This window comes from Ciconia boyciana, chromosome 1 (assembly GCF_034638445.1).
Source record: "Ciconia boyciana chromosome 1, ASM3463844v1, whole genome shotgun sequence".
NCBI lineage: Eukaryota > Metazoa > Chordata > Aves > Ciconiiformes > Ciconiidae > Ciconia > Ciconia boyciana.
In genome coordinates this window covers 62382210-62401566 of record NC_132934.1, presented here as the reverse complement: position 1 = coordinate 62401566, position 19357 = coordinate 62382210, and the positions used below count along the sequence as shown (strand labels likewise).

Sequence of the window (19357 nt, the reverse complement as noted above, 5' to 3'; positions counted from 1 at the left end):
ACTATGTGACTCGACTCCACTGTACAGAGTAGTTAGTGGTAGCTTTTACAGCTGAGATGAGGGGAAAAAAAATTTGCTTTCACTGAAGTTGTGAACAACAACCAGAAGTGGCTTACTGCATGTGAGCTTACACCATCCTCCATGGTATTTGATAACCCTACCTTTAACTTGTGTAGCTACAGCAGTCCTGCTTTCTACAGTTTTTTAAAGGTGGAAGCTCTTGTGTGTTATAGTTATTCCTTAGTGCTGTTCTTCCTAAGCTTCTTCATTCTTGTTCTATGTCTCTTTAGTATGGCAAAGCACTGTAAATACTTAATCTAACTCAAGCTAAAGCTGTTGACACCAAACTAATGTAGACAGGTTGAACTGGAGGCACTGCTTGCTGTTCTATTCATTATATTTGCTGTATGTGGTGTTTGGATGAAGCGCTGCATTTTCTCGCTAGTGCCTCTGCTTTGAAATGTCTTCACAGGGTTGGTAGACAGTGTTTACGCTGAAGGGGGTTTTTTTTGCCTTCCTCTGTGGAAGAAGTACATAGGAGTAGTACTTCTACACAGTGACTACTTAAGAAGCACTCATTAACAAACTTCACAAAAGTTGCAATCTGAAGTGAACTGTTTCTAACTAGGTGAGGGCACTAAACACTAACCTGAAGAACTTGCTTTCTATTTACTTTTACTAGGCTTCTATCTTGCCCAAATACTGTTCCCATGTAATAAATACAAGGGCCAGGTATCAGTGTGGTTTTTGAGTTAGGGTTTATACATAGAGACATTGGCTTTATTGAAGTATGCTGTTTGAGACTTCAGGGAATGGGAGCTTAGTTTTGGTTTTTTGAGGGAGTTTGGGGTGGTTTTGGTTTTTGCTCATTGCAGTAGTATCTTAGATGCACTGTAAGAGCCTTTTGTTACTAGAACATGCCGAGTGGTCTAACCCTAGAGTTCAGCAGCTAGCACTATCAGCTTTAACAGCAGTCCTTTGTTAGTAAATTATTGCATAGGGCAGGTGCACCATTTCTTAAGGCATTGTCTTCTTACTATGGCAGTGCAACTTTTGTCTTTTGTGTTCTGTAGCAATCAACTGCTGCTGAGGTTTTGATGTAATACTTCCTAAAATAATCACTTCTAGTGATACACTTCTGAGTATACCATCAATACACACTCACCTGTATCTCTGAACAGCCTGAGTACCAAACATGGCTCAGGCCTACTGTATGGTTAAGTGCTTCTGCAGCTGATGAACAGAAGAGGAATAGTGGAAGTGTAGGGTTGCTTGCTACAGTATTCTTAATCTGTTAATTACTTTCAGACTTAAGCAACCTTTGCTCTGTTACACAGCTGAAGTTCTCTGCCTTGATTGGTTTTAGGATGACATCTGATTCAATTTCAGAAATAATAAAGAGCACACTTGAGAGTCATGCTTTGTTGCTTCTTCATCTTCCTCAGCTGAGGATATCATGTGCAACATAGCTGTGGTCCAGCTGCTCTCTCTACCCTGGAGTGACAAGTGTTTGCTATTAATAAGAACAAAATAACAGTTGTAAGCTTGCTTTTTTGGGGGTGGGGGTGGGGAATCAGCTCTGTGAAGTTAAATAGTGTCAATGGTGGAAGAGGTGTTTCCCAGTCATACTGAGGCTATTTCTTTCAGTGCCATAGTCACACTGATTCTGGGGGTATCACCTCTGCTGTTAAAACATGGTGTGTTATCAGCTTTACTGTTCCTAGATGGGCATGAATGAGAATAGTTCCCTCAGTGCTAGAAAAGGCTGGGGTAAAACAGATGGTCCCTGTTGCTCAGTTTCCATTAGTAGCAGGACACATTTAGAAATCCAATGCAAATTAGTAGTAACTTCGCTCTGCAGCCTTTAGCTCTGAAAAGCCTTTAGAAAATAGGGAGAAATGCATCTTTCACATCAGAAAGCAAGAGGTGATACTCTGACAAAGTGTGAGTAACAGGGTAAGGGGTTGGTGAATCCTGGCTCTTTAAAGGGATAATTCAAAAGTTGCTGCTATATTTTCTGCTATAGTAGCAGAAAAACTGCTATTCTTGCCTTAGAACAGGAACAAAATACCACTGAACTGCCCCATCTTGTCTCTTCAATAAACTTTACCTTACACTGGGGTGGAAGGTTGTCAATTTCGGCTTTGTTTAGGGGCAGTGAAGAAAAAGTAGTTTCACCAGAACTGGACCTAGTAAGATGTTCTCAGTGATTGATTTCATTTGGGCTTAACAACTGAAATTTACTGAAGCCTTTCTGTCAATGACTGCTGTCATTGATAAAGGTGTCTGAGATACAAGAGCCTGTCATCTAGTAATACTAAGTACAGGCTGCAGCCTGTACTTAGTAGGAGAGGAGAGGATCTCATCCTGCCTCGGCTGCTTTTCTAGATCAGCCAACAGTTGCAAAACTGTATGAGCACAGAGAAACTATAAACGTTTCTTCCTAGGAAAAACATACATAACAGCTTCACAGCTGGAAACAGTTGTAAAAGTAGCACTTCAGTGATCATTTCTGGATCCCTCTGCTATTACAAGAGCTCCAAGTACTTTGCCAGTAGGAATCAGGGAGCTTTTTTTCTTTCCTTCTTTCTTTCCAATCTGTCAGATTGTGGTTTTCTTTCCCAAGTTAAACCTGAGTGAGAATTGAGGATGAAGCCTGTGCCTTACGTTGGTACCTTTCTCAAGGGAAAGCAATCCCCAACCTTCACAAGCTCTACTGCATACCATTCAAAAATGGATTGTCGTGCCATCTTTGTAGGAGGTTGACTCTGTGTATCTTCTTGAGCTCCTGGTGCAAGAGTTTTGTGGCGACCCTATTTCAGGACTGAAAGGTAAACCTGCACTGGTTATTTCACAGTTTGGTATGTTTACAGCTATCAAAATCAGCCATAAACAGAAGATGTCCAAATGGAGTACAAACGTGCATAATTTCAGTGCAATTTTTATGTATTTGCCCCATTTCAACTAATACAACCAAGTTGTAAGATCCTCCCCAGCCTTACAGTGGCCCAAAGCAGATTTCCTGTCGGTAATGCAGACAGAAAGGCAATGTAACTGCTGTTACAGCAGTCAGCCAGCATTAGGAGGAGTCCAGTGCAAGAAGCGCTGCAGTAAGGGATCTTACTTATTTGTATGTGCCATCGCTGACTATCACCTTCTGGGTTACGTCCAGTAACACCGAGTTAAAGTTTAAAAAGAGGGAGAAATGCCAACGGGTAAGTGGGGTTCTGCGACAGATGAACAGGTAAGCTTAAGTCTAATGAGTGGCCAGAAAAGCTTGACTTTCCAATATGCTAAACTTCCCATACTTGTTAATCAGCTTAAAAGTTTCAAATTCCATCAGACTCGCCAATGTGAGTTTACATCTTTTATTCTGAAGGATACTTACACCGCAGCCAAGATTAGGAAATCATAAGCATTTTGGCGCACAACCAATTGGACTTTTAACAACAGTATTCATCGTGCATTTATATTTAACGCTGCCTGTAACTCTGCTTAAAGGAAACAAAAAAAGTATTAAGGGAGTACAGTGTTTCATGTGTGGATTTCTGCAGTTGAACAAATATTTTATCAGTTGTAGTTTTCACAACATAAGTAAATTCTGGTCACTGTTGCGAAGTTTGAACTTTGCTTGATCTTGCCTTTAGACCCAACAGTTCTGTTTTCAGTTCTCCAGGCTTAGGAGGTATTTCAGGTATACTCTGTTGAAAATGGAGAGAGACGTCAGTGTTGTGGCAGAAGAAAAACTAAACTCACAAACCAGTAAATTAGCATACTCTGTAAGAGACAGCATTATAGCTCAATTGTGATTATACCGCCCTCTTTTTTGAGCAGAGTATAATTCTGACATGCAAAACATCTTAAAAAATTAACCTATTACCTTTTTGTAATTTGACTTTTAAAGTAACAAAATATGATTTGAAAAAAAGGAGGGAAAAGGAAGAACGGACAGTTTGTTTTAAAGGAACAAAGCTTCTTTTTGCCATGTAAGAAAGTAAGTTTGGTCAAGATGTCTAGTACAGCTGAAGTTTCCACACATGTTCTTTCTCTTGGTGACAAGAAAAAGTTTCGCTGTTTCTACCTTTCTGGTTTAGAAATTCAGTACTGAAACTGGAGATGAAATTTAAAAAAGGAAAAGGTACCAGATGACATTTCAAGAACCATACCTCCTCAAAATTCATGCTAGTTTAAAGAGGTAAGTAGATCATTAGATCATTCTGAATAAATATGCCTATTTGCCTGTAATGAAGGCTACAGTAGAGACTATTAAAATACATAAATTCTTATACATCTATCAATGATTTAAGCCTCATTGCTTATATTTTGACATGACGGCTCAAGCATGGTGATTTTTTAACATTTCTTATGTGAAAATGGCACAGTGTTTTTAAAAAACCAAGAAGGATACAAGAGCAGGATTAAACAAGGCTTACAAGTTAGAAGGCCCCCAAGAGACCAAATCAACCATTAGTATCGCTGGCGGATGGTCTCATTTGGAGCTTCTGTGACTGTAATTTTGATAGTCTTGACTCTCAGTCTGTCATCGTTTCTAACATAACCATTTGGTCATCTTAATTTCCATTACTGGAGGAAAAAAAGTCTATTTAAATCTAGTATAGCCCCTTCTCGCCACTTTTTTACACTCCTTCCGAAAAACCAACTTCCCGCAGCAGAAGCCCCTTTTGAATTAGTTCGCATCGCTTTTTTATGTTCGGTACCAGGTCGCCAGTTCGAAGGCAGCTCCCAGGAGCAGACCTGCCTCCCTGGGCGCTGCTTCTTCAGGGCCTGAGCACTTTTTGCGGTCAGGCCGCAGGCCTTTCTAACACAGAACCTCTGCAGCAGACCCCCCCTCCCGCAGACACGCCGCCAGCCTCCGTAACGCAACCGGCGACCGGAACCGCCCCAGCACTTACAAGGTCAGGCCTGTAGTACCTGTGCACGACCTCGGCGCCGGCGAACATGGCCAGCATGCTGGCCGCCAGCGTCTTCAGGTAGGTGGGCCAAGGCACGCCGGCGGGCATGGCTGCGGGGAGGGCCGGGAACGCGGCGTCCCCTCGCTTCCTCACGGAGGGGCGCGCACAAGGAAGCCCAGAAGCGGGAGAGCCGCCTGCGGGCCGCGGCCCCCGGCCCCACTGCCGACCCCCCCACGCCCCCAGACACACGTAACGCGCCGGACGTGCGTCATCCCCTCCGCCTCCAGGGCGGCCGCGGCATGGCGGGGGGGGGGGGGGGGGGAATCAAGGCCCGCCCCTCGCGGAGGAGGGCCCTGCTGCGGATGACGCGGGACCAGTCGTGACAAGTCGTGACGTAGGCCCCGAAACCCTCAGACCGCGCGGGGCTGAGGGCGTGGCGGGAGGCGGCCCTGCGACCCGCCGGGCGCAGCGGAGCCGCCCGCCTCCCCCCGCCCCCCGAGCGGCTGCTCCCGGCCCGGGGCCGCTGCCGAGGCCGCGGGGCGCCGCCTCCCGCCGGCGCTGGCACCGCCCCCGCCCCGCGCCCCGCCCTCGCCGGGCCGGCCGGCCGGCTGCGCGCTGCCATTGGCCGGGGCCGCTCACGTGACGCGGGGCTGCCCGGCAGGTCGGTTGGGGCGCTGAGGCGCGGGGGGAGGGGGCGGCGGGGGGCGGCCGGCGCGGGCGCTGACAATAGCCCCGTCGGCGCCGGGAGGCTCCGCGCCCGGGCATGGAGGCCGAGGAGTTGGGCAGGTACCGGCGGGGGCCCGGAGCCGCGCTCGGGCCTCGTGCTGGGGATCGCCGTTGTCCTTCTCCTCCTTCCCCCCCTCCCGCGGCCGGGGGGAGCCGGGGCCGGGCTGTGGCGGCCCTCTCCCCGCTTCCCCGGGCCCGCCCTGGGCACAAAGCGGGAGGGGAGGGGAGGCGCTCCCGGGTGGGATGTGAGAGGGGGCGCGGCGAGATGGGCCCAGGGCCGTGGGGCGGCCCTCTGCGCCTGTGGGGGAGCGGGGTGGGGGTGGACGGAGGCGTTGGGTTGTGGGGAGCGCGATGCCGTGTTTGTGTATCCCGGGTGGGCGCCGGGGGAGGCGCCCGGAGCGAGAGCTCTGCGTGGGGAGGGTGCGTGGCGTTGGTGGTCGCACGACGGGGATCCGCGGGCGCTGATGTGGGTAAAATGGGACTGACGTGCGGTGGGGACCTTCGGGAAGGGGGTGAGTGGGTTTCTTCGGGGGTGGGAGGAGGGCGGAAAGCCGGTGCGGGCTCACGGGGGGAGGTTTGCGAGCCGGCGGCCTGGGGCGGGCTGAGCGCTGCCTGTGTGCCGGGGGCGGCGGCGTGTTGAGGCTGTGTGGGGCGGGCGGGGCAGGCCCGGGGCAGGCCCGTGTCTTTGGAGACCGCTGCGCAGGGGGTGCGTGGAAGGGGCAGGCAGGGCTTGCCCCTGGTGTGAAGGGGCGTCTGGGTTTGGGGGGGCTGCAGTGGGGACGGGGCTTGCTGTGTGTTTGGAAACGCGTGCATGCAGTGGAGGCCTGTGTGTGTAGAGGTGGATTTGTAAATGATTTAATATTTGTTTTTGTTCCAGCGGATGTATCTTCTTCTTTTCTCTCTTTTCTTTTCCTTCATTTTTAGCATGAACTGAAGCGGGGGTTAAACCACTGCCTTTTCCTCATGGAACTAAAAATATTTGTTTAAATGTTCTATAGTATATACATCAATAACAAAATAGTGTGTTTCTGAACCCATGCAAGAAATATGATCTAAAAAACGTGCATATGTGGGTTAGAGGTGGGGGTAAAGGCTCTCTTTCATCTCATTACCATGTGGTTAGAGGACTTGCCCACGATATGGTGCAAATTTTCCTCTGTTTAAAGGGAATTTTATTCCTGTTATAAGAAGGAGACTTCATGTACACGTAAAATAAGAAGACGTGTTATAAGAAGACTTCTTGTTAGAGACTATTCTTGAGTTAGATGATTTCACATCTTTCTTACTCACTCTGTTCTGCTCTGTATAATTAAGCATTTATTACATTATGAACTGGATTCTACATGTCTCAGTTGTGTTTCCTAATACAAATCTGAGGATCAGTTTTGTTCTGTTCAGTAGCCTGCACGAGTATTTTATATAAAATCCCAGCGGGGGTGGGGGGGTGAGGTATTTACTGTGCTCTAAAAATCTCCCGTGACTTTGTTAGGCAACTTCCCCAGGAATCTGACAGACCTACGTTCAGATTTATTCCCTTTGATTCAGGGCAGGTATTTGGTTCAAAATCGGTGGCCTGATCACAAGACTGTAGGCTGTTCTGGCATAAATCAGATTTACAGTGGGATACTTAAATATTCTTAAATACCCATTGCCTAAGAGAGAATCGTCCCTTCTTTTGAGATATTTCTATATATCTAAAAATTATTTGGTGTTTCTATGAATAACTCTGAGGTGATTAAATTATTTCCTGAAAACTTACAGTTCATTAAATCTTTTCTATGTATTTGTATGGCGGTGGAATCTATGGACAAGAAGACAGCTGCATAGGTAGAAAGGAATGACAGTATGAAGCAGAAGTTTGTGTTGGGGTGTGAGGGCTGTATGTGACTAATAATTGTGTGGAGCAAAAGAGCTGTAGATGGAAAAATGTCTTTGTGCATGGAAGGAGACTGAATCTCTGTGTGTGTGAACGCTTCCGTATAGAATAAGTGCAATATTTGTGTTGGGATCCAGTGTGGGATAACTGGACAACATCTGCCACATGATTTGTTAAAGCTGTTTAATAATCTGCATAGTAACTAATGCCGTGTGTATTCATAATGCGTTGTAGCCCAGAATGATTCATCCATTCTGTATCATATCAGACAAAGTAACTGATGTAACATTAAGAAAATCTAAAACTTGGGAAACTTGAAGTCCAAAGAGTTTTAACTGGCTTGTGTTGTAAATTGTCGGTGTGTTTGATAGACAGTTTGCCTTGGTAATGTGTGCTACAGAGTGTTCTTTCAGAAAAAAAAAGGAAAAGCTCTATGTATCACTTACAAATGTTGTGATTCTTCCACATTATAGTAATCATGAGAGAACTGTCCTGTTAATGTTGGGTTTAACATCCCCTGATACCAGCTAAGCACTCGGACTGCTTAGTGGATTTAGATAATTTACTACCTTGTTAATAGAGTCGTTGGAGAATGTAAGCGCAGTACATGCCAGCCTTGATACAGATTGATGTTTACAGTCTATTTGGTACATCACTAAATTTCTACATTGTTGATAAATTATGTCTCTTTTTTTTCTCCCTTTCTAAGATACTACGCGTATCTTCAGCAAGCTCAAGCTTTTTACACATTTCCGTTCCATCAAATGATGACTGCAGCGCCGAACATGGAAATCATGACTGAGCAGCCGACTCTAGAGGGCATTCCAGAGCCAAACATTGCTCAGGAGCCTCCAAAAGGTAGTTTGACTGGGCTGTGCTAAGTGAGCTAAAACATTAGTAATCGATTGGGGAGAAAAAATTATTGATCTTAAACTGCTTCTTTGGACCTGTTGAGTTTCTTGATGCTCTTTGAGGAAGTATTGATTAGTTGTATTCTTTAAGTAATGTTTGTTACCAGACAATTAAAAAGATAAGAAGTAAACCCAGGTGATGGTATTCACATTGTTCAGTCTCACAAAATTATCTTGTTGCAGGAAAAGCAGATTTTTTTTTAAAGTAGATAAATGTATCATTGTTAGCTGATTTCATGGGGTTTAATATTATGTTAGAGAAGTTTTCTTTTTTCAGTCCAAGTTAAAAATATTTATTTTTAATTTCTGCAAGAGAAGTACGGTATAATATTGTTTATTTGAAATATTTTTGTTTAAATGGTGTTGTAGTAATTGCAAATAGTTAATTGCTTATATACACTAAGGATTGTTTGTATTTAGTGAGGCTTATTTAAACAAATATAAACAATGCTGGAAAGTGTCCCGTACGTGACACAAGTTTTGTACTTTATGCACTTGTACATTGCCTTTCTTTTCCCCCCACTAGGATTTTGTACACTTAGTCTTTACACTAACCATGCCAAGAAAAGACCCCTTGTTCTGTTACTCTTGTGCTTGCTCTTTACCACATAAAAAAGGCAGTGATCTCTACCGTGCTTAAATTCTGATTCTATAGCAAATATTCACACACTGAGTTTCATCTTGCTTTTAAATATATAGATATAGGTCAGAGATCTCTGTACCAAGGTAATCTATCAGCCAGTTCATGCAATGACATTGCTTGTTTAAGTGCATCCTTTTATAAGCTTCAGTGTTTCTTTTTTAGTTGTAATGCTTGGCCAGATTAAATCACGGGAAGAAAACCTCCAGTTTAAAACAGTTGTAACTGCTCTGTTCATTTGCTGTATTATTCACTACAGTTAGGATGCATCTTAAGTGCTATATAGTTAGGCTTCTTTTGTAGCTTTATTGTTGGATAACATGATGTCACCATGAGCACACTGTTTGACTCACTTTCAAGTATTTTTAGACAACCATAATATTCTGTTATGAAGCTGTTCCCTAATATTTCTGCACAAATTGAAAGTTGAGTAAGACCTTCAAAGACAGGGCTTGAAGACTTACTAAATGTGTGTGAAATTTACAGGAGCATATGTGAAAGGCAAAGATTTGGAGTCCAGCTACCTGCTATGATGAAAAAACTAAAATTTTTAGGATTACCATCTGAAGGGCTGCCCTGGCATTGTTCATCTTTCATGACAGTGTCTGGTTGGTAGGTATCTGATCAGCATGAGAGTTAGGAGAATGTTATCCTGCTTCATTTGAAATACATCCAACTCAGAGCAGTCCGACTATCTGTGGCATTTTGCCGTCACATGAAAAACCTCTTAGTTCCTCAAGGGGTAGGAAAGAAAAGCTGCTTATGTGCCTCACCAAGTCTGTGCCTTTCTAGTCTTTTCTTCATTGTAACTAGACCATAGCTTGAGTACAGTTACTTACAGCTTTCCTAAGCAGTTGCTCCAATGACGCAGTAGGAATTTCACATGACTTTTGTCCTTCTTGTAAGAAAGCTGAGTGCAAACAAAAACAGCCCAAAAAAAGTTTGCAGGCTTAGGGCAGTGCCCTGGTATCCACCATATTTATTTCTTATCTGAAGGAGAGTTTCATCTAGGAATTTTGAAAATAAGATGAAGTCTCAATTTTAAAGTAATAGATTACCTCCGCTCTTTGCTGATTGCTGCTAAATATGTTTTCAAACTTTTGAAGTTGCGTTCTGCAACTCGACGTTATTAATGAGCAAGGATAGAGAGCAATCTCTGGGGGATCATGTCAAGACCGGTACCTGTGCTGACTGAATCTCTAAGCTTTAGGGGCCAGAAGATGAGTAAGTTTCAAATGAGTGAACAGTAACTACTTTATGTTTGCATTTTGTAAATAAAAATTAATGTTTGGTGTCACTCATTCAAATTGAGATCCTGAAGCTGTCATACATTACCTTGCTGTATGATGCACTGGACAGTATCTATTCTATAAACAATAAATTATAAATAGCTTATGCAGCATTCAGCCTATGTGTTTTGTGTTCCTGACAAGCTTATACCTTACACTGTAGGTAATCTTTGAGACTGTTGCTTTTGACATAGTGTTCAGTTTCTTCAATATGGTATGTAATCTGTAACAATCAACTTTCATATTTAGAAGCTGAAGTGTGAATAGTAGACTAGAATTTACTATCGCATTCCTTGGAACCTAAGGTTTGATGTTCTGGCATAACCTCCAAAAGAAATTAAACTGTTTCCAAAGGATTGTTGCATACAGCATGTAAACAACATAATCTAGTCATGAAGTTATACAAGTTATACACTTGTATCCTGAGTCAGCATGGCTGCCTGTGAGTAGTGTGTGTGTCTGTGGTACAGAGACACCCAAGCCAGCTCTATGTTGAGCCTGCAAAACCGAGATTCATCTGATAATTGTTTAAATTAATGAATTTTGAAGGTAAATTTATCTGTCTGATTTCTTTTTGTATCCATACATTTAGCTCAGCCTTTTTGAATGTCCACACTGCAACATTAGAAATGTACAAAAAGGGTATTTGCTGTATGTTTCAGAAGTTAAAAAAGGAGGAAGGAAAAGAAAAGCCAAAGCAACTGAGCCAAAGCAACCCAAAAAGCCTGCTGCTAAAAAAGAAAAATCAGCCAAGTCAAAAGGCAAACAAGAAAAGATCACAGACACTTTTAAAGTCAAAAGAAAAGTGGACCGTTTTAATGGTGTATCTGAAGCTGAACTTCTGACCAAGACTTTACCTGATATTTTGACCTTTGATCTGGACATTGTAATAGTAAGTAACTCACAGTTACAAGATTAGGTAGAAAAGTGAATAGTCTGCCCTCACTGGTTATGATTTACATTCCTCTGCTTACTTATCAATATTGCTTACATGGCAAGATCTTGCAAGATAAAGTATATACACTGTTTCCTGTGTGTAGAGCTGCTTTGCATTTTCTGTTAAAAATCATAGTAACATAGTTGTAACTTCTGAGAAGTCTAAGGCTTAGGTATAATAAATAGTCATGAGAGACCGTTACTTGACACTTTATTTACTAGAAGCGCTACACCAGTGGCTGTAAAACACACAGTGAGTTGCTTTTTTGACATTGCACGTCTAAATGAGACACTGCTATAAAATCGTCAATTTTATTAACATGGTTTTGTTTATTGGCAGTAACTTAAAGAGAATAGAATAAGCGTCCTTACTGTAATTTGATTAAATTCCTGACTAGCAAGCCATGTTCTCATCGTTAAAATGGACTGGTATCTTTGTAGATTGGCATAAACCCTGGCTTGATGGCAGCTTACAAAGGACATCATTACCCTGGACCTGGAAACCATTTTTGTACGTTTTTATTTTCCTTTCTTCGTATAGAATTTGCAGAACTTCTTTAGAACTTGTGGCATTTTAATTAAACTGGTTTGGTTTTTGCTTTTTGCCTTTTTTTTTTTTTTTGGATGCAGAGAGGAATTTTGCTTTTAACCATCCAAGAGTGATTTAAATCCCATAACTACTCCTGTCAAATACTGTACATAAAAAGGAATAAAAGAGGAATAATCAGTGACTTTGAATGTAGGTTTAGAATTGTCATGTAAACACAGTATTACCAAATAACTTCTTGGCATATTAGTGTGCAACATCAGGAATAAAAATTAAATTTCTAGTACTTGAGTTATCAAGGGTAGGTCAATAGGCATCAATTTCTGATATAAAAAAAAACTACACACATTTTCCCAAAAATGCATTTCAGCAAGTCCTCTTCTGTTTGCATTTATTCATCTCTTCTAAACAAGCTTTCTAACTGATGAAAAAAACAAAAACAATTGCCCTTTCCCAGTAGGCATGTGCATCTAGCATACCTGATTCTCCAGACAGATATTTTTTTCCTAGGTATTTTTCCATTTACCATTTTCTGCAGCATGCTCTCGTAAAGGAAGATCATACCTGAACTCTGAAATGCTCTGTTTTGCTTCCTGGGAGCCATTCCAGCTGTGGAGCTCCATGTCGGCTAATTTGCAGCCCTGTGATACTCCAGCCAAAATGCTGTTGGTGTCCAGCAGACTTGTAAATCAGGCTTGGGTATTTCTCTAGTGTTCTGCAGACTAGCCAGACTAATAGCCTCCTTTACTGAGAAGCAGACCAGATGTGCATGCTCTGACAAATCCAGATGTTTGTCAAGCTTCCCGGATCATGAGCTTCCCGGATCATGAGGAGCTAGCTGTGGTTAATTTGTGCTTAAGAGATTGGCAGTGCACATCACCCAAACTATACTTTAATAGGCTAAATATGAATGTAAGATGTCAACAGGTTCTGTCAGAGAGGCCCAGTGCAAGGAGAAGCAATGGCAAGGTTGTAAAAGAAAACTGACGCTTGTATTTGCTACGTTCTTTCCCACAGAAATCCATATTGATCACATTCACTCCCTGCTTAAGTGAATCACAAAATCTAAACCTCTTTGTGAACTTTTAGAATAAGTCTGGTTTCCATACACAGGATCATGGTGAGGAATTCCTGTTGTTCACTAGGGATTTTCTATCCTCTTGCAGTAGATAATGTAATTTGGGCTATTTTAAACTTCTCTAGATAGGACAATAGTCTTCCCAAATTAACTGATGCTCTGTTAACATAGACTCTTCCTTTAGCATTCCAGTAGTCTGATAGTTGAGGGGTTTTTTTGGGTTTGTTTTCTGTTCCTTAGAAAAAGGCAAATGCATATCTTCCTACTTCACAGGGAAGTGTCTGTTCATGTCTGGTCTAAGTAATGAACAGCTGACCCATATGGATGACCACACCTTGCCACATAAATATGGGATTGGATTTACAAACATGGTTGAAAGGACAACACCTGGAAGCAAAGACCTGTCCAGGTAGGATAACAAGGGGTAATATGGTGCTTGTTAATGAATTAATAGTTGTGATTATAATTTTGAGTACTTTCTCTTTTAGCAAAGAGTTCCGGGAAGGAGGGCGAATTCTGATGCAGAAGTTACAAAAGTATAAACCTCGTATAGCAGCTTTCAATGGAAAATGTGAGAACCTTGATTTTTAAATGAATTTGTTCTGTCAGTAGTTTTTTTTTTTTTGTCCACTTATCTTCTTTTCATTTTAGGTATTTATGAAATTTTTAGTAAAGAAGTTTTTGGAATAAAAGTTAAGAATTTGGAATTTGGACTGCAGCCACACAAGGTGCCAGACACAGAAACTGTAAGTATTGATAATAAGAAACAAAAACAGAGCAATCCATTTTGGCTATTTCAAAACTAACGAAGTCTCAGGACTTGCACATGCTTATGATAACTTCAAAGCTTGCCCAAAGTACAAGAAATGTGAAAGGCTTTTTCTTAAATAGAGAAAGGGGGATAGTGCAATTTTCAGATGCATCTTTAATGCAGCTCCTTCAGACTTGCAGACTTTATTTGGGAGATGGTGTATTATGGTTAGTAGGTTAGTGCATTCTCTGAGGACTGTCTAAAATACGAATAAAACAAACATGCTTTTATGATAACTGTCATCTACTTTCATCTGACTCTCTGTGTCCAATTCCCCCTATGTTTACATTACTGGATTTTGATACCGAACATGACCATGGTGCTAGTAGTGCCACAGTGGGGGAGAAAGAATAGTAAGTCCATCGTTGTGCTGTTACACACTACAGCTACAGCATTACTGGATCTGGGCATGCCCAAGCACTTCCATCAGACTCAGTCTTCTTAAGCTGATTTGCAGCTTGAAATTAAATTGGACACTTAAGATAAAACAGTTTGATGAAGAGTGCATTAGTCATAGGCATCTAGTGCTGGAAGATATCTCATGAGACCAGCTATGGATCATCACAAACAGGTTTGTTTAACCTGTTCTTATAAACAGGTTAAGACAAAGGCTGCCAACACTATCTGCCAAGGTAGCTTATTCCAAAGCGTCATTACCTTGTCAGTTCAAAAGTTTAGGTTGCTTTTATTTCTATCCCAAATTACTAGTGCTGCAAATTTAAGCTGAGTTTAAGCTGTCCTTCTCTAAAGGTGAAGTGTTGCCATAAGTGCCTGAAGAACCATTGGTGATAAAGTGCTTGCTTCTTAAGTAGCTCTTAAACACTTCTGCAGTATTTGTAAGAAAGATAAATAATACTTTTATTACTCTGCATTATTTATGAACAAGTACTTGTAAATAGTATTGGATACAGTTCCTTTTTTCTGAACTAACTTTATGTCTCTGGTTAGGGCTGTCAGCAGAGATAGAGCCAGTTAAGTTGGCTTCAACCACACTAACTCCAGAGTTTCAAACCCTGGCAAGTGTGATGCAGACACACCTGGCCAAGAAGCCAGGCTAATTACCCTGTGATGCCTCCCTCACTGGTTTGGGGTGTTCACGTGCTGTCACGTACTCTGGAGACTTTCTGGCTCCGCTTGCTTAGGGAGCTCTGGAGTGTGCTCCACTCTCTGGCATACGCTTGTAAATTGTACTTCTTGTAGCACATACTGGTACTGCTTCTCCTGCAGCACGTAAACAACTGGTGAAAATTGTCCTCGCTTCAACAGCTGATAATCAGCCCCTCTCTTTAGGGCAAGACATCTAGCTGGCCAAGAAAAATGAAAGGCTCCTTTTATCCTCTCCCACAACCACCCGTGGCATTAGTTGAAGTTTGTACAAAGGGTTAAAACAGTGAGCTTAACTGTTAAGTTATTCTCAATGCACTAAATATTAGCTCATAGTTCAGGGCCCAGTAATGCTATTTTTCTTGCTCTTTGTCTCAAGCTCTGCTACGTTATGCCATCATCCAGCGCAAGATGTGCTCAGTTTCCTCGCGCGCAAGATAAGGTTCATTATTACATAAAGCTGAAAGACTTAAGGGATCAACTGAAAGGCATCGCACCAAACACAGAGGTGCAGGAGGTGCAGTACACATTTGACTTGCAACTTGCACAAGGTATAGTGGTTATTTTCTTAGTCCTTTATTAAAATATAGCGTAATGTACAACACAACTAGCAGTTTCCCATGCAAAAAGAACTAAAGAATTTAAGGGAGGGAAAAGATGTGCCATCTTCTCTACATCATGTGGCGTAGAATTACACATTCCACTCTCTTTTTAGTACAATCTTAATTATCTAGGGGGAGCATGAATTATCTTGTGAAACGTGTGGCTGTTTTTCAAGTTTTCTCTGATAAAAACGCTCTTTGATCATTTTTTGTTCTGAATGTTAATACTCAAGGTCTTCTCTTTCGGCAGAGGATGCTAAAAAGATGGCTGTCAAAGAAGAAAAATACGATCCAGGTTATGAAGCAGCGTATGGAGGAGCTTACTGTGATCGTGCACCGTATGAAAGTGAACAGTGCCATTTCTCTTCAAATGGAACTGGTAAAGTGTGGTGCTTGGGGCATTCAGTCTGTAAACTGCTACTTATGAACAGATACTTAACTTTCTACCCTTTCAGCAACTTGCAGAATTCATGCAATATATCTGAAGTATAGCAGCAGTTAAGCTCTTACATAATTGAGGGAATGTATAGTTTTTGTGAGAGGGAAATAAAGAAAAGTCTCTTACTTTATTTAAAATCAATTGTCTGCAACTTGAAACTGTTTTCCCAAACTCTGACTGACTCCCAAGATCTGACAGACACAACTAATGACTTCCACAGTAAACCTCTTCAACTACAATGGCCTGCATAACTACATCGTGCTTTTCAGAGCAAAAGAGAGGGGTGGTACTTCATTTCTTTTTCATTCTTAAGGAAAGCAAAGCCAGAGAATGGTGGAACAGATAAAATAACAGTGCAGTTGAGGTGGTTCCCTTGCTGGTGGGCCAGATGAAGGAGCAGTATTGGAAGGATGAGTCTAGTAATCTAGCTGTAATTAAGCAGCTGGGAATTCTACTTCCCAAAATACCACCAACTGTAATTAAAAGAAAATACTAAAAACAACGGCAGAAGCATTAACTGTGGAGTAACCACCTTCCTCTGAAGTCTTGAATTTTCAGTCCTAATCTCACTTATGTTGTGAATTGAAATTTGCATTGTCTACCCTACTCTGTCAAAGAGAATGTCCTTTTGAGAAGAAAAAATTTATTCATAGGAAACACTGCGAAGTGAGGTATTCTTTTAAACATTTAGACTCTTCATTTATATATATGCAATCACCCTTCAAAGAAGATTTGAAGAAATTATAATTTGAGGAAATGATCTGGATCTACAAAAGTAGAGGCTCAAAAGAAATAAGTTTGAACTGCAGCCTGAATAGGTGGTTGAAAAACAGAAAGGAAAGATGGAAACTGCAAATATCTTTTTTTTTTTTGGGGGGGGGGGGGGTTGTTTGCGGGGGTTGGGGTTTGTTTTGTGGTTTCAGGGGTTTTTTAATCATTTAGTTTTTAATCATTTTCATAATCATTTAGTTTTTAATCATTTTCATAATCATTTAGTTCTTAATCATTTTAATACATCATCACTGTATTTTAATCATTTAGTTTCAGTTAGTGGTATCAACTGCATTTTTTAAAGTGTATTTTATTATTTTTGTTTGTTTGTTTTAGCAGCGAGCAATCCACAGTACTGTGAGGGGTTGTCCTTTGGTGAAGTTCCTAATGGACAATGGATGACCCAGTCCTTTGCAGATCAGATTCCAGAGTTCAACGCTGGTATGACGCGGGAAGAAGAGGGAAGCAGTGCGTAGGAGCTGTTTCTTCTCGGCTATGCATACATGCTGCAGTTTTAATGCAGTGATCAAGATTGGTACCTCGGTTCTCCAACTGAAGCATTTTAATAGTATTTTATCTCCCCTAGTTATTTTATTATAGTCTAAAGTAAGTGTGTGGTAGGCTCAAATCAAGGAACTAGATAATTTTAAGGAACTGTTCAAACTTTTTTAAAAAAAGTTAGCCCTTTTTTGTATATGAGTTTTATATTTAATGTATACCATTTCTTGCAGGTTTTGACAAATTGTTTTCTCACTTGTGAAGATTTCTTTGGGGGGTTAATTTTATTCCATAAAGTGTAATGTAGTAGTAACAGCAGCAGTATACTTTTTACTGATGCCTCAATATTTGGATATCTCGTAATCCTTTTATATCCAGACTGGAAAATGGGAAGTGTACCCTTATCTTACATGAAGTGGTGTTTTTAATCATGCACAGTTAAGCAAATTGTGCTTTTTAAGTCTGCCTTTTACCTTCTTAAAAAGTGCAGAAAGTTGTGTTCCGCAGCTGTGAGTACTGAGTATTTTCTGGGTGGGAAGAGAGCTCTGTCTATTTAGTGATTGGACCATATTCAGGATTAAGGGAGTGGAGACATCATCTCAAGTCACAACACTAGGGAGGAAAATTTGTGTCGCACAGGGTAGGGCCTAAATGTTCTAGCTGAGCTGTTTTAGGATAAGGTGTCCCTAGCACTCCATCTCTTTCCCCCTTAAATTCCAATGTAAGGAACTGGAATTCCTTAAAAAAAACAAACAAACAAAAAAAAACAAACCAAAAAAACCAACACCAACAACGGTGGTTCTTGAACTCTGTGGCATTTAAACTCTCAGTCATTTCTGTGCGATTAATCTCTTCACCTGACCTTTACCAGGAGACAACCCCTTTGAACAGATTACACTGCCGGGAATTGAAAGACCGTATTCCCTGTAAAAACCGTGTACAGCTACATTGTTTACATCGGGTACCATTAGCACAGGGTGAAAGAGGTTTGTGATTTAGCAGTTTTTAACATTCAGTTCTCTTCAGTCTGTAAGACCTTAGAGGGTGTTCTCCTTAGTATTTTTTACTTGTAAAAGGCCTGTGTTAAATATAAGGGCAGCTGTTCCATGAATAAGAAGTCAGCTGTAGGAACTACAGCTCTCTTCTGAGGAGCTTGCTTAAACGATACGCATTTTTGGCCAATATTAGTGACTGAGAAAGAAATGAGATTCCATGCTTGTGCCTGACCATCATCTTCTTTCCCTCTTTTATCATGTGAGGAAGAGATGAAGTAAAAGCAATAAGCTGATCAAAACATTAAAGTTTTGATGATCTTATGACAGTAGGTGCTTCACATACTTGAACAATAGATACAAACAGTATCACCACAATCCACGCTGGTCAGATTCCTGTACCAGTGTGTTTTATCCTTTCCTCACAGCCAGTGACAGTTGTCATGCATTGAGTGTAAGTAGTTAGCGTAGATTCTAATCCTGCTGTAACAGCTCTCACTGAGATCACATGCTGTCAACCTGTTGTGAGGCAGGCATGATGTTTACAGTTTTCTTCCCAAATTATGTGGCTTAATTCTGAGCGTCTTAAATCACAAAAGTGTGCATTATGATTCTGATTGTGTTTATTAGCTTCAGCATAAAGCTGTTCAGTATATTGTCAAAAAGGTATAGGATTTGTCTTGTCTGTTATTTAAAGTGTACTGTATCATGTATTGCTGTTTACATGGATGTTTTCCTGCAGGTGCTCAAAGTATCTTGCATCAGGGATTTGTTACAATTCAATTTTATTTTCAACAAAACCAGAAGCATGTAATTAGCACTGCTGAGTATGTAGCACAGTAGGCTGTAACTACTGTAAGACTATCCTGTTTGATGGGAAGGGAAAGGTCTCTTCTTTAACAGTCACCGACTAGGGTATCTAGGTATAAAATACAGTTAAGTGTACAATGACTGTTTCACTAAATAGCGCAATTCTATGTGTACTCCCTCAGAACTGGTGCTCTTTTAATTACAGTAATACAAAAGTTCTTAATCTGTCCTAAATTGATCAATGTTTCACAATAAAGTCAGGAATTGTATTGCAGCGTCTTAGAATGTGCTTTTGCATCTTGCTCGCAGGGGTCTAAACGCACTACAGGACACGTAATACACAGAAACACTGCAAAACAGAGTCACCATGCAATAGAACTCTACTCATTAAAATGCTGCGTAAGTTTCCATTTC

General features: G+C 41.4%; 2 protein-coding genes across 7 annotated transcripts; one reads left to right on the top strand and one right to left on the bottom strand.

Annotated features, from left to right (window-relative positions):
• Positions 1-3352: 3352 nt before the first annotated feature.
• On the bottom strand, positions 3353-5179 carry UQCC6 (ubiquinol-cytochrome c reductase complex assembly factor 6). The gene is made up of 2 exons (XM_072871389.1): positions 4914-5179; positions 3353-3701 (listed from the first exon to the last, which is right to left on the bottom strand). Exons 1-2 carry the CDS (start codon positions 5019-5021, stop codon positions 3606-3608), a joined length of 204 nt encoding a protein of 67 aa, XP_072727490.1. The 5' UTR covers positions 5022-5179; the 3' UTR covers positions 3353-3605.
• Positions 5180-5461: 282 nt separating this feature from the next.
• On the top strand, positions 5462-19212 carry TDG (thymine DNA glycosylase). 6 transcript variants are annotated; one of them, XM_072871311.1, is made up of 10 exons: positions 5462-5574; positions 8225-8373; positions 11018-11247; positions 11733-11802; positions 13190-13325; positions 13405-13487; positions 13568-13662; positions 15211-15382; positions 15684-15812; positions 16980-19212. In XM_072871311.1, exons 2-10 carry the CDS (start codon positions 8280-8282, stop codon positions 17117-17119), a joined length of 1149 nt encoding a protein of 382 aa, XP_072727412.1. In that variant the 5' UTR covers positions 5462-5574; positions 8225-8279; the 3' UTR covers positions 17120-19212. The 6 variants fall into 6 exon arrangements, with proteins under 6 accessions (XP_072727412.1, XP_072727401.1, XP_072727393.1 ...); XM_072871300.1 differs by lacking the exon at positions 5462-5574 and adding an exon at positions 5589-5699 and having other exon boundaries at positions 16983-19212; XM_072871292.1 differs by lacking the exon at positions 5462-5574 and adding an exon at positions 5589-5699.
• The last annotated feature ends 145 nt before the right edge of the window (positions 19213-19357 follow it).

Excerpts from the sequence above, each read along its gene's own strand:
- UQCC6 (XM_072871389.1), bottom strand. The coding sequence starts at position 5,021 with ATGCCCGCCGGCGTGCCTTGGCCCACCTACCTGAAGACGCTGGCGGCC. Across the intron at positions 3,702-4,913 it reads GGTACTACAGGCCTGACCTT|AGTATACCTGAAATACCTCC; the intron begins GTAAGTGCTGGG and ends CATTTTCAACAG.
- TDG (XM_072871292.1), top strand. The coding sequence starts at position 5,677 with ATGGAGGCCGAGGAGTTGGGCAG. Across the intron at positions 8,374-11,017 it reads TGCTCAGGAGCCTCCAAAAG|AAGTTAAAAAAGGAGGAAGG; the intron begins GTAGTTTGACTG and ends TGTATGTTTCAG. Across the intron at positions 15,813-16,979 it reads TTTCTCTTCAAATGGAACTG|CAGCGAGCAATCCACAGTAC; the intron begins GTAAAGTGTGGT and ends TGTTTGTTTTAG.